The sequence below is a fragment of the Brienomyrus brachyistius genome, unplaced genomic scaffold (genome assembly GCF_023856365.1).
Source record: "Brienomyrus brachyistius isolate T26 unplaced genomic scaffold, BBRACH_0.4 scaffold63, whole genome shotgun sequence".
Classification (NCBI taxonomy): Eukaryota; Metazoa; Chordata; class Actinopteri; order Osteoglossiformes; family Mormyridae; genus Brienomyrus; species Brienomyrus brachyistius.
This window is the reverse complement of record NW_026042338.1, coordinates 928170-947147: the sequence shown is the minus strand read 5'-3', so window position 1 is coordinate 947147 and position 18978 is coordinate 928170. Positions and strand designations below refer to the sequence as shown.

Here is an 18978-nt window from a genome sequence, read left to right as displayed (position 1 = left end):
CCAATTACGTCTGGGTGATATGACGATATTATCGGTAATGAGCGTAATCGGACAAGTATCCCGGTGTCGGTATCTGACAGTGACTAACATCACTAAGATTATCATCTTTGCTGGGGAAACGCGCTTAGGCTACATACAAAGCAAGATAACAGAAGGATTCATGATTTGCTTTCAGTTCAGCCTTCTAGTTTAAGATTCTGAAGCAGTTAAAAAGAAACATTGCACAGAATTTCACAAGCATTGTCCCTTGCAGTAACCATGCGTTCGCCATTCTTGTAAGTTCAGTATTGTCACATCACCAACTTCTATCTCTGAGTCAGCAGCCAGAATGTCAGTCATTCAAGTGCAGCTTTCTGGTGGGAATTTTGAGCTTCCCTACTCAGTTTTTCGTGTCATAGTCTCAGGCACGGCTTTAAGTGTGTCCCTGACCCGCCGTCTCGGTGGAGGACTGTCTGCTCGCGGTCGGTGAAGTAGTTGGAGCCGCTAATGTTGTTTCAGCTTCCCGAATGAACAAAGCTATTGTGATCTTTTTAAAAGACGTTTCCATAGTTAATGACCTCATACAAAGTGGTCTCTACATTAAAGTTGAATTCGTACAGATATTGCCTTTATCAAGCCTGTCAAAAAAAGTTGTTTTATCTAATGTTCCCCCATTTATTAGAAATGAACTACTGTCCAACATTCTGGGGCGTGTAGGATCACACATGCACATATCACAAAGCTTAAATTCCAGGTGGCGTGAGACAAGGCCTACCCTGGTACGAGAGGTACTCGCTGGCCTAGGCCTCAAAAGGGGGGTTCGTGACCCCACACACACAGACACACTTAAAGACACAGACAACAAGGGGGGCCAGCACTCTAACTTTTATTTCACAAAGTTTTAACGACCTACAGACAGCAGAGTGGACCTCAAGGACAGGGGTCCCTCGACTTGTCACACAACCCCCTCCCCAGACATCCTGCCTTACATACCACTCACCCAACACCCTAAAGAAAGTTTCTTTTAAGTTTGGCTGTTGTACAGTATATCTGTATATTTATTTACCCATGACTACTAGTCTCAATATACAGACAGGTTATGTTTGTAATGTGTCCTAACTTTCAAAGACTCTTTTTCTTTGACTGACTAACCTTCCCCCCCTTTTCTTTGCCACATTCCTCAGCAGCCCTTATCTGATCCCTGTATTCTACCATGTCTATCTAAGGTTAAGATGTGCTGCTGACATGAGAATATGTCATATAATGTCTGTATAAAGGGTAACCTCTGACTGAGGTGCAACCTAGACCACTTAGACCAGGTACTGGTGTGAGTAATATAACATAATGACATAATATAAGTAATCATTAATTAATCATTACAGATGGTATTCAGTGTGAACCGCTAGGCTGGTGTGGCATGTTTGGTATCAAACCGATGGAAAATCACTCCAGTTTTACACCACTTCAGCCTCTGTTCATTGAGTGCTCACAATAGTCCCTGCCTCTGTGCGATTTGGCTACTAAGCTCTAAAACCTCAAACTCGACTGAAATATCGCGAGACTCCCTCTCATTGGCCGTGAGGGGAGCTTCGCTACCGATCGTTTACATTACCTGGTGATGCAGCTCGCTGGATGAGCCTTCTAACCCAGATTCCTAAGCGATACTGGTAACTAGTGAATCCCATGTACGTCTCACATTAACAGACTCACGGGGATTCGCAATTGAGTTTGGAGGAGCCAACCATTCCGCATAACAATTAGGTAATAAACATCATTAAATAATGATTAATTCAAATGTAATTAATTTCAAAACATATTGGTGGAGATATTCAAATTTACCTGAGCTAAATATTACTACATTGGTGTCCCAGAGGGATCAGTGCTGGGCCCACTACTGTACACTGTATATATTGGTCACATTATCAGAAATCATGGTGTTGGGTTTCATTGTTTTGCTGATGATACACAGTTATATATATCTGTTAAGCCGGATGATGCATCACAGCTCTCGGTTAGAAGACTGTCGACTAGATATCCGGTGCTGGATGGCATATAATTTATTTATGTTAAACACAGAAAAACAGAAGTACTGTTAACTGGTCCGAAGGCGGCTCGAAATAAGCTTGACAACCTCAACCTTGGTGGTCTTCCTACCCAACATGACACAGTGGTCAGAGATCTTGGTGTTCTGGTTGATTCAGATTTATGTTTCGATGCTCATATAAAAAGCATCACTAAAGCTGTGTTCTATCATGTACGGAACCTCGCCAAGCTTCGGAAGATGCTCTCCTGTCATGAAACGGAAACACTAACACCTTTATAACTTCCAGGCTGGATACTGTAATGCCTTCCTTTCTGGGTGCCCATCTGGATCCTCACATAAACTTCAGCTGAAAAAAAATGCAGCAGCCAGAGTTCTTACAAACACTAATAAATGTGATTATATTAGCCCTGTTCTATGCTCCCTTCATTGGCTTCCAGTTAAGTCTCGGATTAACTACAAAATACTGCTATTGATTTATAAAACACTGAATGGCCTTGCACCAGAATACCTTAGTAACCTGCTGGCCTTATACAACCCTCCTCGCTTTCTTCCATCATAAAGAGCAGGATATCTGTTAGTACCCAGGGCAGAAAGAGCTACGGCAGGCTGCAGAGCTTTCTCTTATAGAGCTCTTCAGCTGTGGAATAGTCTTCCACCGGATGTGTGGGATTCAGGCTGACTTTCAATATTCAAGTCTAGACTAAAACACTCCTGTTTAGTTTAGCTTGTAAGGACTCTAGTTCTAGCTCTAGATAACTGCTCACTCCCAGTCAGACCTATAGTGTGAGGTGTAGAGCTGGGTGGGGATCGGTGCCATTGGCTTTGGATAAACTGAACTGTCAGTCTGTCACTTTAGCTTCACACCCCCTTGTGGAACTGGAGTGCTGACATTCAGGGACTCCCCATGCCTGTGTTCCCACTTGCCTCTCCCTCCTACTTATGCTGCCATAGCCATATCTGCCGGAGCTTACATACTGCACTCACCTAACTGTTTGCACTGCCTCTAGTCTCCCCTACTTTGGCTAATTGCACATTTTACTTCCCCTACTCCCCCTGGGCTATGCTGCCTGGAGACCCCAACCTACCCTGCTGCCTGCGACGTCTCCACTACCTGTGACGTCCTTCCGGCCTGCTCACCCTTCTGCCTGTGACATCTTCCCTGTTTACCCTGCTGCCGTACTACTGTTCGCCCCCCCATCTGAAGCAGCTCCAGCACTTGCCTGTCATCACCTCCCTGCCCCCCCGCTTTGTAATGATAATGTGATAATGTGAATTAGGACTTTGCCATCTTGATCATTTTACTTCCTCTGCTGCCCCCTGGAGGATGGGCTCCCCCTTTCAGTCTGGTTAAGGTTAGGGCTTCCTCTGCTGCCCCCTGGAGGATGGGCTCCCCCTTTGACTATGGTTCCTCCCAAGGATTCTTCTTTCTATGGAGCTTTTCCATGCCACTGTCCCCTCTGATTTGCTCACTGGGGGCTTTGGGCAGGGATGCTGAAAAGTGCTTTGAGATGATGTAATGTTGTGAAAACACACTATACAAATAAAACTGAACTGAAATTGCATTCAGTGTTTGGTGGGGGGGGGGGACTCAAAATGAGATCTGAACCAGCAACCTTCCGCTCATGGACACAGAGTCCGAGCCCAAAGAGTCACGCACCACACCCAGTATTTGCAGAAATGCTTCCTACAGCATCCAGAACTGAAACGAACATGAGTGGTTTTCCCACTATTAATGAAATCTGGACCATTCTGTATGATGCTGTATCTTTGGTTATTTGTTACACAAAGGAAGGTCGTGGAAATCTTGTCTTTTTGTTTTTACTACATCACTACCTTCAGTTAATATAAACTAGATTAAAAAGGAACCTTGTTGATAAAAGAGGGGAAATAAATTACATATATACATATTCATTTTACATTTTAAACAATGTTTATCTATGTCTGCCAGACTAGATGTGTTGTCACATCCTCAGCCAGGTGCAGCTGAGGCCAGCAGAGGGCGCCAGTGAGCAGCCAGAGACAGCAGTCATACGGAAGCTCCCAGCTCTGGGCTCCATCACATGAACACGCCTGCTGACAATAACACTCACATACCACTTATACACCCTGTGGATAAAGAGCCCTCACTGTTTCTATAGCAGGTTAGGATGCTGTGCCTGTGATCAGAAGGCAGACTGGATGGGAATGGAAACGTAGTAACAAACAAAAAGTGACATCACTACCTTCAGTCATTATAAAGGCTGTGGTCAGGATTAGCTACTGCTATACAAACAGCTATAGCTGTGATTATCAAAATAAAACCCACTTATTAATCCATGAGGAGAAATATATAATAAATATTACACATTTCAAACAATATTCATGTATTACGGCCAGACCAGACATGATTTCCCATCCCCACGTCACTTACAGAGCTGTCCTGGAGTTCTTGACCACAGGCAGCAGCCTGCAGTGCTGTTTATCTGATCTAATGTAATTCTTCAGGTCAAACACATCCAGCTCCTCATCTGACATCAGCATCACAAAGGCCAGAGCTGAGTACTGTGCAGGTGAGAGGTCATCTGCTGAAATGTTTCCTGAATTCAGGTATCTTTGTACTTCCTCTACTAGGGAATTGTCACCCAGTTCATTCAGACAGTGGAACAGGTTGATGGTCCTTTCTGGAGATAAATTCTCCTTTATTTTCTCCTTGATGTATTTGGTTATTTTGTTAATGTCATGTGATCTCTTTCTTCTCTGTCCCAGCAGCCTTTGTAACAGAGTCTTACTGGATTCTGTTGAGAGGCCCAGGAGGAAGCGGAGGTAGAGGTCCAAGTGTCCATTCTTGCTCTCTAATGCCTGATCCACTGCAGTCTTCAGCAGGTTAGCTGATGAGTTTGACAGGAACACATATAAAGTAGCGAGATACTCCTGGATGCTCAGATGCACAAAGCAGTACACCTTCTCCTGGTACAACCCATACTCCTCTTTAAAGACTTCTGTGCACACTCCAGAGTAAACTGAAGCTTCACTGACATCAATGCCATTCTCTGTCAGATCTTGCTCATAAAATATGAGATTTCCTTTCTCCAGGTTGTCAAAAGCAAGATTACCAAGTTTTAAAAGGAATTGCTTGCTGTATTCCTTAAGCTTAGTTTCTTGGTTTTTCATATACTTGTCATTTTTTAAACTTGTTTGAAAGATCAGGAAGTGTGTGTACATTTCAGTCAGAGTCCTTGGAATTTCTCCCCTGTCAGTCTCACTAAAAAGCCTCTTAAGCACAGTGGCTGAAATCCAACAGAACACAGGTATGTGGCACATGATGAAGAGGCTCCTTGATGATTTCACATGTGTGATAATCCTGCTGGCCAGGGTCCGATCATTAAATCTCTTCTTGAAATACTCCTCCTTCTGGGCATCACTGAACCCTCGTATCTCTGTCACCTGGTGGACACACTCAGGAGGTATCTGATTGGTTGCTGCTGGCCGGGAGGTTATCCAGAGGAGAGCGGATGGGAGCAGATTCCCCTTAATGAGATTAGTCAACAGCACATCCAGTGACGTTTTCTTTGTTACATCAAACCAGCTTTCTTTGTTCTGAAAATCGAGAGGAAGGCGACACTCATCCAGGCCATCAAAGATGAACAAGACTTTGTACCTAAACAGCTCAGTGGACTGAAATGATTTCAGTTCTGGGACAAAGTGGTGAAGCAGTTCAATCAGACTGTATTCACCCTTAATCAAATTCAGGTCCCGGAAAGGAAGAGCAAACATGAAGTGAACATCCTGGTTTGCTTTTCCTTCTGCCCAGTCGAGAATAAATTTCTGCACAGAGACTGTTTTCCCGATACCTGCCACCCCTTTAGTGAGTACAGTTCTGATAGGTGTCTCACGCCCACATAAGGGTTTAAATATATCATTGCACTTGACTGTAGTATCTTCTGTTCGCCTTTTCTTGGATGCTGTTTCAATCTGTCTCACTTCATGTTCATCATTCACTGCTCCAGTCCCACCTTCGGTTATGTAGAGTTCTGTGTAAATCTCACTGAGAAGTGTTGGCTGTCCTTCCTTAGCTTTCCCTTCAAATACACACTCAAATTGCTTCTTAAGTTTACCTTTGAATTCCTGTAGCATGAGCTGTCCTGAAAAGAAGTGAGAGGAAAATGTACTAATTCTCACTGTGATCCTGAATATTTTCCAAAAACACACTTTTTTTACACATACATATCCAGATATTTCCCTGTGACTGTGAATGTGAAACTGAAAGTTTTATCATGAGTATTTTACTGGAACACCATATACAGGACCGTGAATAAGCCTTAGGCAGCCAAAGGAAATGTTTAAAGCCATTTATCTGGGTAGTAAGTGTATATCTGCTCAGAACCAAAAAAAACACAAAACCCCTTTTCAGTTCCCAAACCTCTCCTCAGGGGCACCACAGCCAGTCCATGTAATTGTTAAATTTCACCACCAGCTCACTTCATGAATTAATTAAATTAATTTAAAACTCAGTGAGATATTGATCAGCCACATGAGGTGTGTTAGTCGTCAAGTAAAAAAATACAGGGATATACTGCACAATATCAGCAAATATTGGGGTGATGTTGGGAGAGGTTCTGAAATGGCAAACACACTTTGACATACATATTATAGTAGTTCTACACCAACATAAAGACCATTTAAACATCCTTTTCTTTGACTGCCTAAGACGATTACACAATATTGTACATGTACATGATATTATAAAGTTCTTACTCTTGTCCAGCAGGTCAGCAAGATCATTTTGCTTCATGGTCCTCAGGATGTACATTGTGATCTTCAGAGCTACCTCTCTAACACTGGTCTTCTGCATCTGACCATCACAGTCCAGGTCATTGTCCTCCTCCAGCTGAGGCTCAAAACATTCTGGGTAATTCTGATCTAGGTACCTCACAAACGTCTTCAGCTCGTCCTTTAGGAACTTCATGGCTTTTTCCTCTAGTGTCTAAAATAAACAGTCAGAGTTAATTATTGCTACTTACACCAAACCTTTTCAGAGTTTCACTTAAGAATCATAGTTTAAAACATATTTTCTTTAACACGATGAATTTCTTATTATACAGCTTTATAAAATAAAAGCTAATTGACATAACAGCCAAGAAAATATATATCAGCAATAAATACAAACCTTCAATATGGATGATAAACCCGATTTATCATGTAGATTTGAACTGCATTCTTCCATTTGGTCTCTGTGAATTAGGCAGAAACATAAAGACCTCAATTCATCTACACAAATGTAACAGAAAGGCTGAAAAGTTCCCCATTAAAATTGCTGTTACTGCAGATAAAGAATAACATTGTGGTATATTACAACACCAATTCCAAAAAGTTGGGATATTGTGCAAATTGTAAATAAAAACAGGATGCAATGATATGGAAATCTCATAAACCTGTATTATATTCATAACAAAGTATAGAAAACATATCAGATGTTTAAACTGAGACATTTTGCTATTTCATGAAAAATATTGGCTCATTTTGAATTTCATGACAGCAACACGTCTCAAAAAAGTTGGGACAGGGGCAATAGGAGGCTGGAAAAGTTAGTAGTACAAAAACCCAACAGCTTGAGGAACAATTTGCAAATAATTAGGTTAGTTGGCAACTGGTGAGTAACATGACTGGGTATAAAAAGAGCATCTTAGAGTTGCAGTGTCTCTCTGAAGTAAAGATGGGCAGAGGGTCACAATCCCCCTAATACTGCACTGACAAATAGTGGAGCAATTTCAGAAAGAAGTTCCTCAGTATAGAACTGCAAAGAGGTTGAATATTTCATCATCTACAGCACATAATGTAGTCAAAAGATTCTGAGAATCTGGAGAAATCTCTGTGAAAAACCAGACTAGATGCCTGTGATATTTTGGCCCTTAGGCAGCACTGCATCACAAACAGGCATGATACTGTAATGGAATCACTAAATAGGCTCAAGAATATTTCCCACAAACATTGTCAGTGAACACAATTCACGCTGCCATACACAGATGCCAGTTAAAACTCTATCATCCAAAGAAGAAGCCGTATATGAAGATGATCCAGAATCACCGACGTCGTCTCTGGGCCAAAGCTCATTCAAAATGGACTGCGGCTGAGTGGAAAACTGTTCTGTGGTCAGTCGAATCTAAATTTGAAATTCTTTTTGGAAACCAGGGACACCATGTCATCCGGACTAAAGAGGAGAAGGACCACCCAGCGTGTTATCAGCACTCAGTTCAAAAGCCAGCATCTCTGATGGTGTGGGGGTGCATTAGTACATATGGCAGGGGCAGCCTGCATATCTGATGGTGTGGGGGTGCATTAGTACATATGGCAGGGGCAGCCTGCATATCTGGAAAGGCACCATCAGTGCTGAAAGGTATATCCAGGTTCTAGAGCAACAGATGCTCCCATCCAGACGACGTCTCTTTCAGGGAAGACCTTGATGCATTTTCTCAGTTTAAACATTTGATATGTTTTCTGTGTTCTGTTATGAATAAAGTATAGGTTTATGAGATTTCCATATCATTGCATTCTGTTTTTATTTACAATTTGCAGAACGTCCCAAAATTTTTGGAATTGGAGTTGTACAGTAATTTGGAAAGATGTATCTGCCATGTTAAGCTTTATTCACTAGGACGGCTTCCTAATTTTCTCATGACAGCAGAAGAGAACCAGTGACATCAGGCTCCAGCACACAGAGACACTGCAGGCAGGAAGGACAGTTTTCTATGCAGCCCTTTGTGCCCAGTGACATTCAGAGTGATTCACCTGATTAGCAGAACTAAATACCAGCATTTGATTCACAATCCTCAGTCAAGAAACTGGTTAAATAGCTTCTTGGTTAAATTTAGCACCTACAGGGCTAATGGGCTGAATCTGTCCTTCAGCACCTACTGTGCAGGGCTACACCCACACACAGCTTCCAATGCAACCGGCAAACAGTGAATCCCCCCCCCCCCCCCCCCCCGCTACCCCACCCCTCAATAAGGCTCTGCTTTACTTATCAATGGAGCCGCCTGCTCTGTGAGCGACTGGCCCATGGCCGCGCCGGCCTGGGACTCGCGGGTGAGCAGGGAGCGTCAGACGGGGGGGCGCCTATCAGCTTGTTGCCCGCATCCCTGCCCCCCCGCTTTTGTACCAGCTGGTCCCCTGGCCCCCACTAGCCCGGGCGATACTACTGTCTAAATATGACGAAACATTAAACATCATCCTGCACCTGTTCTCCATCCCAGTGGACATAATGTGCATGATGTCATCAGCGTGCGCCACTCCCTCTAGAATGTCCTATTTTATTACAGAATACTAACCGCTTCAGGGGTCATCATTTGTCTGTCAGCCAGCAGCAGTGAGGGAAAACATACACACAGCTGTCCGTGAACTCAATAAGTCGCGTAACTGGCCCAGCTGCGCATGCAGGGCAGACAGCCTGAGAGCTGACAGGGCCTGGGGGGGCAGAGTCTGGTAGAGGAACACACCTGACCTCTTATCTGCAGCCGCATAACTGGCCCAACTGCGCATACAGGGCAGGCAGCCTGAGAGCTGACAGGGCCTGGCAGAGCTGCGCGCTTTAGGAGCTCGATGGCTACCTCCAGGTCAGAGTTCCGACTCATGCAGCCCCCTCCATCTGCATACTCGGACCGGATACTAGTGAACGTCAGCACAGCCTCAGTGGGAACACTTTGGGTCGCCATCCGCGTCCATAACGCTGTGGGCCACGCCTGCTGGGGGGTGTCACACGAAGCAGGATTAAGGGAAAGTCTGACCTATTTCGACAAGTCTGGCTCATTTTAGTAGGAATTCCGTTCCATCAAAGTCTCTTAAATTAATCCCTGCTGAGCTGCCATGGTAACTTTCTGTAGGTGAGTGAACAAGGTTGATCCAGACCAGGTTAACTGTCTCACTTAGTTAAACAGATTCCCAATAGATCGTTTCGTCGGATAAAATTCCGCGATCTCACTACTAATGTCATGTAATAAATATAATAAAGCCTATTTAAAAAATCACATCTCAACATTCCAATTAATTGCAAAATGATTCAAGTAAAAGCGTACCCATGTTAGAAAGGTCAAACATAAAATGCAATGACTGAAACTGAAAAAAAATGTTAAAATAATATGAACAGGAAGATTTTTTTATATTTTGTTTAGTCACTGTCTGATTTGAAAGTTTATTAGTAAAATAGCAAAGACAAGATATGGTTATTTGTGCAGAACATTTCACACTTATGCGACTGAAAGTATTTTATGGAGATTAAATAATGCAGAATAACATTATACAGTAAGAATGACACATGAACTCATCCCAGAAGGTTCCCCGTTGGCTATGGGGATCAAACCTGGAACTTTCGTGGTATAAGGTGACAGCATAAACCACTGTACCACCATGCCACTGTACTGGACACTTGTAACATTTACATAACTTACACATTTAGTCTGTCTGCAACTCATTGCCAAGCCAACTCCCTGGCTGTGTTTATGGCCACAGTATTGCCTTTTTTAGCGATTACATCCTTGTATTTTTCATACAGCTCCATCAGCAGAGTTTGTTCTGCGGCAGAAAAAAACACCGCTCTCGTTTTACACGCTTTCCGACTCATTCGGTCAATCTATCATTCATCCATTCATTCAGTGTCTTAAATATCTCGGTGTGCGCACTAAGTGAGACTATGCAAGTCTGTCTTGTATGAGCTTTGATTAATTAAAGCTGAACTGTGTGAAATTATTGGTGTCATCGGCTTTGGATAAACTGGACTGTCAGTGCTGTCACTCTAGCTTCACCATCCCTTGTGGAACTGGAGTGCTGACATTCAGGGACTCCCCATGCCTGCATTCCCACCTGCCTCTCCCTCCTACTTATGCTGCCATTGCCATATCTGCCGGAGCTTGCACATTGCACTTCATATTGCACTCATCTAGCTGTTAGCACTGCCTATAGCTTCCTCTACTTTAACTAATTGTACATTTTATTTCCCCAACTCCTCCTGGGGGGTGCGGCCTGGAGACCTCAATCTACCAAGATGTCCAGCACACCCTGCTACATGTGACGTCGCCACCATCAGTGACATCCCTCCATCTAGCTCGCCATTCTGCCTGTGTCATCTTCCACATCTTATGATTGGGACAGTGTGACTTGGCACTTAGCCATCTCTCCTATTTGACTCTCCCTGCCGGCCCCTGGAGAATGAGATCCCCCTTTGAGTCTGGTTAGGATTAGGGCTTCCTTTGCTGCCCCCTGGAGGATGGGCTCCCCCTTTGTATCTGGTTAGGGTTAGGGCTTCCTCTGCTGCCCCCTGGAGGATGGGCTCCCCCTTTGAGTCTGGTTAGGGTTAGGGCTTCCTCTGCTGCCCCCTGGAGGATGGGCTCCCCCTTTGAGTCTGGTCCCTCCCAAGGTTTCTTCCTTCTTGGGAGTTTTTCCTTGACACTGTCACCTTTGGCTTACTCACTGGGGGCTTTGGGTGAGGATGCTGTAAAGCGCTTTGAGACGATGTTATGTCATGATACTGCGCTATACAAAAATAAATTTGTTTGTTTGTTAGTGGAACGACATGAGGCTACATTTAGAGATGGCACTAGTTTGAGTCTGACCTTTTCGGGAAAGTCTGGCTTTATTTAGCTACTTTCATTTAATACCCCCTTGAGGCCCATGGGGTATTTTCCGTACGTCGCTTAAATCATCCGAGATCAGATGCCTCATCCTAGATGAGTTAATGCCAGTGAGACTCATCCGGGATAAGTCAGTTTTTCAAATGCAGCTGTGTAGTAGATTAGTCTAGCTGGATCCATTCATCCGAGATGATTGTGCGTACCCGCACTGCTTGAAAAGCCCATATACATCGAGTCTAGAAACCATGATCAACAAGTCTCTCATTGGGTTCTGCAAAACGTCAAAAAACAGGGCACAATTTTTCACGCAATCCGAGCAGGACCTTTTATTAGAGGATGTAAATAACCCCAAGGTTTGACACGAGACTAATTAATGTTACAAAACATATTGAGTTGCGTATTGCATATTTTTTAATATACGTTTGTATTCTGTATTCATTTGTATACATTCATTTATGCTTATGTAGTTTTATTTAGTGGGACCCCTTTTTTTTGAGGGACTTCCGTTTTTTCGGTTACCAGAACATCGTTAAGCTAAGCTAAGCGAAGAACGTGTTTGTCTTTTGCTTTATGATATTTTGTAAATGGTTTAAGCCCCCCCTCCCGGTAAAGGCACAAGCTCTTACGTTGGCAACGTAACCATCGTGAACCATCAGTAAAGTCTTTCGGCCGTCAATCCGAGGGGAATGCTACAGAGGAGTATGATGAATTCAAAGATTTAGTATCTACTAAAGGAAACACATCAAAAGCGACCCAAACCAGAAAAGACGGCTGGCAAAAAGTGTCCGACAAATTAAACGTGTAAGTAGTTTTTAGTTATTGTATTTATCACTTGAATGTAGTATTATGGTTCCAATGTTTCATTATTCTTTTATTGTCATAATTACAGATCAAATAGAAGCACAATCATGCAGGATATGGGAACAAGTTAAAGTGAAGTACAAACACGACATTTCATTCATATATATATATGTTTGTATGTATGAGTTTGTGTGTGTGTGTGTGTGTGTATGTATGTGTTTGTTGATTTTACGTATATGAATGGCGAGGCCATGACTGAACCCATTTCCATGCACGGACACTATTAAGTCTGTGAGCTAATCCTAGTTTACGCAGAACAAACCTGCTCTGAGCAGGTTTGAGGATTTGGATGTGCTGCTATGACAACACATCCAGCAAGACTTTCGAAAAACCTGCCAAGTACCCCAGGTGGCTGGCGTCTGCCAAGTGCCCCAGGCGGCTGGCGTGTGCCAAGTGCCCCAGGCAGCCGGCGTGTACCAACTACCCCAAGGCGGCTGGCGTGTGCCAAGTGCCCCAGGCGGCTGGCGTGTGCCAAGTGCCCTTTGGCCTGACTATAGACCCAGAGAGACATGCATGCTAGTGGGCTGTAACACTGTTACCTCTCAGGGCTCTTTCTGTTACACCCCACAGGGGGGCGCATTTCATGGCTTGCACTATAAATGTTACCACTCACAGCTTCTAATATCCTGAGGCCCCAAGGCACTGGCCCCACTGGCCCGGTCCATAACCCAGCCGAGGCTCCAGGGGGCGCTGTCTTGGGGCACCTTCAGCCAACGGCTCATTCCTCCACCGTGAGCTAAGAAGCGCTCCTGAGGATCTTTCCTGCCTGCTGCCGTTAGACACCACAATGCCTGCTGTCGATGTGCAGCCCCCACAGTCAGCCTTAACGTCCCATTTTTAATGTGGTAAAAGCTGCTCTCTGTTTTTAATCATATAAATAACATAACACTTTGCTGCTGAACACAAGAGAATTTCCCCTCTTGGATCAACAAATCATCGTATTTTATACTCAGGGGATGACAACCACTACAGTGTCACATTAATTATGATCTGAATCAGCAAGTATTTAAACGTCACCTTTGTCAAAGAAACCAATAGTCTTTCTCTTTTTTTGTCTGATGATAGTAGTTTATTGTTTAAGCCACATAGTTCGATTAAACATGTTAAACTGAAGCCTTCGTCTGAGTACGATCTAATGAATTCATGAGAGTGAAATTATTTATTATCAAAACAGAAACATCCGTCTCATAAGACGACAATCTGTTGTTGAGTTATTCTTTAATGGACATGCAGGGGGGGGGGGGGCAGGCAAACCAGTTTTTTCCAGCTCTGTGCTGAGGACTGAAATTTAAAATCTACTTTGCGATTAAATGACTTCCAATTCCAGCTCGCAGAAAGTCAGGTTTTACAGTAATCCTCATCCATTTACCTCAGATGTTATTTATATAGAATACAGACAAAACTTTTAAATTCTCAAGGTGATGGAATCTGTTAAAGGTAAAAATTGGTGCATTCATTATAAATGTGTTTTTTCCTCATAGCTTGTATGTGTCTTTGACTGAGAGTCTGAATGTCCCTAACAGTGTTTGTTTAAATGCACATTTACCTTTGATCTGTAGGAAAAGGTCCCTCTCTGAAGTTGAGTGGTTTTCCCATTGATGCGTCACTCTTCAGGGAAACACAGCTGGGTACAGGGGAGTCTGTCTCCATCACGACACTGTGGGCAGCGAGAGGAAACAAACCCTCATGGTATAAATATAATTCATACAATGGGGATGACATCACACTGCTGTTTAGCTTTCTGCTCTGCCTTCATGTACTTTGATATGCTGTGAAGCTCTTGATATAAACAGATTCATTGACAGTCAGCTTTTAAGGGAATTGTCTCATCTAAAATTTAGATATTATATGAAACTTTTAGTATCACTGTTAAAAACCTCCACAACTAGACTTGAATGATGTTCCTTTTTACCTGTTTATATATGTTTTTGTTTGTTTGTTTAGTTTTGTTATGTGGCCATTTTGGATAAGAGGGATGGTCTGTTACTCGCCTCTAGTATAAAAGAACTGGCTGATTGTGGAAGAAGACGGTGAAGACAGAAGATGGCGAGGTCTTTTTATTAAGCTACACATATTAAAGTGCTGCCCACTGACCAGCCCTAGCTAGGAGCCCAGTTTACTTTTATGTTATGGCCTGACTATAGACCCAGAGAGACATGCATGCTAGTGGGCTGTAGCACTGTTACCTCTCAGGGCTCTTTCTCTTACACCCCACAGGGGGGCGCATTTCAGAAGCAGATCCATCCATTTTTATGCTGATCCAGACCAGATGATTCCTGCTGGGGCCTCTGTGAACATGAAGGGTAAGTAGATACATAGATAAATACACAATATGGAGTACTCAGCATTTTTACATCAAACTGATGAATTGGACTCAGAGATTCCATTCTGTTATGTTCCATGTGTAGCATTACACATAGTAAAGAGGTTTAGTGCAAAATTTCACTGCCACATTTTTTTATAAATACATGTATAAACATCCTCTCCTGGAGCCGACACCTTATCGTGGTGGAGGGGTTTGCGTGTTCCAGTGATCCCAGGAGCTAAGCTGCCCGGGGCTTTATGCCCCTGGTAGGGTCACCCATGGCAAAGAGGTCCTGGGTGAGGAACCAGACGAACTGCAACTCATTAGATCCCTTATGATGAGTAAAAACATGGATTCACGTTCTCCCTCCCCTGGACGCAGGTCACTAGACTTTTATGGATGGAATTTCTAGGCACAGCCGGGGCGTTGAGGGTGTCCGGTTTGGTGACCTCAGGATTGGGTCTCTGCTTTTTGCAGATGATGTGGTTCTGTTGGGCTCATCGGACCGTGACCTTCGGCTCTCACTGGAGCAGTTCGCAGCCGAGTGTGAGGCGGCTGAGATGAGAATCAGCACCTTCAAATCCGAGACCATGGTCCTCAGCCGGAAAAGGGTGGAGTGCTGTCTCCGGGTCAGGGAGGGGGTCTTTCCCCAAGTGGAGGAGTTTAAGTATTTCAAGGTCTTCTTCACGAGTGAGGGAAGGATGGAGCGGGTGATCGACAGGCGGATCGGTGACTGCAGTGGGTGCATGTATACAGCAGTGATATTCCAGCAGACCAGGGGAAGGCAGATGTACTTAAACAAAGTACATCTACACAGTACAGGACAAAAACAATGGCCTCCATCACACCTATCACCCCCCTACCCTCCCCCCTGGAATACACAAAGCGGATGTGAGCCGGCTGTTCCAGAAACAGAAATCCAAGAAGCCCCCAGACCAGACGGTGTCTCCCCCTCCTGCCTCAGAACCTGTGCTGATCAGCTGGCTCCCATCTTCACCCACATCTTCAATAGATCCCTGGAGCTGTGTGAAGTTCCCTCCTGCTTCAAACGCTCCACCATTAATGGTGAACGTCTGGTTTTAGCCCATCTGAAGGACATTACAGGACACCAGCTGGACCTGCAGTTTGCCTACCGGGCAAACAGGTCGGTGGATGATGCAGTGAATATGGGGCTGCATTATATCCTGCAACATCTCGACCATCCAGGAACTTATGCCAGGATCCTGTTTGTGGACTTTAGTTCGGCTTTCGACACCATTGTGCCTAATCTCCTCTCCTCCAAACTCTCCCAGCTCAACGTGTCACCAGCTACCTGCCAGTGGATCACCAGCTTCCTGACAGACAGGAAGCAGCAAGTAAGGCTGGGGGGGTCACTTCTGAAACACGGTCCCTCAGTATTGGTGCCCCTGAAGGATGTGTCCTCTCCCCACTGCTCTTCTCCCTCTACACCAATGACTGCAACTCCAGGAACTCAGCTGTAAAACTCCTGAAGTTTGCAGACGACACCATCATTGGACTCATTCAGGATGGTGATGAGTCTGCATACCGGCAGGAAGTGGAGCGGCTGGTACTCTGGTGCAGTCAGCACAACCTGGAGCCAAACACTCACAAGACTATAGAGATGACAGTGGACTTCAGGAGACGTCCGTCATCACTGCTCCCCCTCAGCATGTCAGACAGCCCGGTGTCTACTGTGGAGTTCTTCAAGTTCCTGGGTACCACCATCTCCCAGGACCTGAAGTGGGAGACCAACATCTCCTCCATCCTCAAAAAGGCCCAGCAGAGGATGTACTTCCTGAGACAACTGAGGGAGTACAGTCTTCCACAGGAGCTGCTGATCCAGTTCTACACTGCAGTCACTGAGTCTGTCCTCTGCTCCTCCATCACAGTCTGGTATGGAGCAGCCACCAAACAGGACAGGAAGAGACTGCAGCGGACCGTACGGACAGCAGAAAGATCATCAGTGCCCCCCTGCCCTCCATCACAGTCTGGTATGGAGCAGCCACCAACCAGGACAGGAAGAGACTGCAGCGGACCGTACGGACAGCAGAAAGATCATCGGTGCCCCCTGCCCTCCATCACAGTCTGGTATGGAGCAGCCACCAAACAGGACAGGAAGAGACTGCAGCGGACCGTACGGACAGCAGAAAGATCATCGGTGCCCCCTGCCCTCCATCACAGTCTGGTATGGAGCAGCCACCAAACAGGACAGGAAGAGACTGCAGCGGACCGTACGGTCAGCAGAAAAGATCATCGGTGCCCCCCTGCCCTCCATCACAGTCTGGTATGGAGCAGCCACCAAACCGGACAGGAAGAGACTGCAGCGGACCGTACGGACAGCAGAAAGATCATCGGTGCCCCCTGCCCTCCATCACAGTCTGGTATGGAGCAGCCACCAACCAGGACAGGAAGAGACTGCAGCGGACCGTACGGACAGCAGAAAGATCATCGGTGCCCCCCTGCCCTCCATCACAGTCTGGTATGGAGCAGCCACCAAACAGGACAGGAAGAGACTGCAGTGGACCGTACGGACAGCAGAAAGATCATCGGTGCCCCCCTGCCCTCCATCACAGTCTGGTATGGAGCAGCCACCAAACAGGACAGGAAGAGACTGCAGCGGACCGTACAGACAGCAGAAAGATCATCGGTGCCCCCCTGCCCTCCATCCAGGACCTGTCTCTCTCAAGATCCAGGAAAATAGCAGGAAAATCATCACAGATCCCGGACACCCTGGACACAGACTTTCTGACCTGCTGCCCTCTGGCAGACGATATAGAAGCCTGCAGACCAGGACACCCGACACAGGAACAGCTTCTCTCCCCTCGCCATCTCCCTCATAAACAGCTGATCTGTCACACTGCTAAACCCCTACAGCACTGCAACTGCACTGTATGTACAGGCTGTGGGATATATTTCTGTAATCTTTGTATTTTCTGTATATGATTTACGTTGCTTACTATATTGTATTGTTCATTTACACAGTGTGTGTATATATGTGTGTGTATGTATATATGTACACATGTACTATATATACTGTATATATACAGTATCCAGAAATATATTTACATTTATAAATAGTATAAACATATTATACACACAAATAACACTTTTATACATTTTTTTTAACATTTACCTTTATAAATATAAATCCATATTACATATTCATATTGTAGATTGTTGTTGTTTTTACACTGTTGTGCTTGAGACCATCGACTGGAATCTAATTCCTTGTATGTGTTCGATCAGATACTTGGCCAATAACCACGATTCTGATTCCGATTCTGACAAAGGCTGATTTCCAAGGAACTAAAAGTATGACAAGTTCAGGGTTAGAATTTAATGCTTTATTTCCAGTAGGTTGTGTATGTTTGTAACATTACAAAGTGTTTTTATAAAAATTTTATCATAATTTGAAAACCATGTCAAACACTGTACACCAGGGGTCTCCATCTCCGGTCCTGCAGAGCTACTGTCCAGTAAGTTTTTCTATCCTGCCTGGCTATTTACCTGAGAACAGGTGTGACTCATCAAAAGCCAAGAAGTCACGTGATCTCGTACAGGACGACCGCTTAGAGTCTCGCTCAGCTCCTAACTATTTAATTTCTCCACCATTTAACCTCCAAAACGCTATTACAACAGTTCCGAATATACTTTAACCATGTCGAAGTCACAAAGATTTTCCCATTTTTTCGTTCTCACACTGACAAGAAAGAAAAAGAAATAAATCGGCTCGACAAGTAGCCGCTAGTCAGTAAGACGACCCATTCTAACACGGGCGGCGCCGATTCTGTGCTGGACCGGATTTTGGCTCGTATCGATGGTATTGAAACATCCCTAGACGCCTTTGACGATATAAAATCATCAGTCTCCTCCACTGAGAGATCTCTTTCTAGCTTATTACTGTTAATGATTTGTTGCGATTGTTCGGCTCCACTACTTACGGTTTGGCGGAGTGGCCCCAACCCCTGCCCCCCCCCCCCTTCGTTACCACAAGCGCCAACCCGCCGTCTGTGTAAAAGTGAAGTTTGTGTCTCTAAAATCACACCGTGTGTTTATTTTCCGGTAAAATGTGTGACCCCCCCCCCTCCGTATTTACCCCGGTCGGTGTCCGCGATGTGTGATTCATTCCTGCTCGATGGCTCTGCTGCGCCCTTTGCGGGACTGATAATAAAGAGCTCACACTTATATAC

At 44.7% G+C, this 18978-nt stretch overlaps 1 protein-coding gene across 2 annotated transcripts in view; it reads right to left on the bottom strand.

Moving 5' to 3' along the window:
* LOC125725229 (NLR family CARD domain-containing protein 3-like) overlaps window positions 1-18978 on the bottom strand; it is a 37396-nt gene that overhangs the window by 4287 nt on the left and 14131 nt on the right. Inside the window, exons 1-6 of one of the 2 annotated variants that reach the window (XM_049001994.1) lie at window positions 18885-18961; window positions 14670-14771; window positions 14030-14140; window positions 7170-7233; window positions 6758-6986; window positions 4434-6144 (exon numbers count right to left, since the gene is read on the bottom strand). In XM_049001994.1, the coding sequence (XP_048857951.1) occupies window positions 4434-6144; window positions 6758-6986; window positions 7170-7233; window positions 14030-14140; window positions 14670-14731 (2177 nt within the window). In that variant the 5' untranslated portion in view covers window positions 14732-14771; window positions 18885-18961. Of the gene's footprint in view, window positions 1-4433; window positions 6145-6757; window positions 6987-7169; window positions 7234-14029; window positions 14141-14669; window positions 14772-18884; window positions 18962-18978 lie in introns of those variants that run through there. The other variant, XM_049001993.1, reaches the window with a different exon arrangement.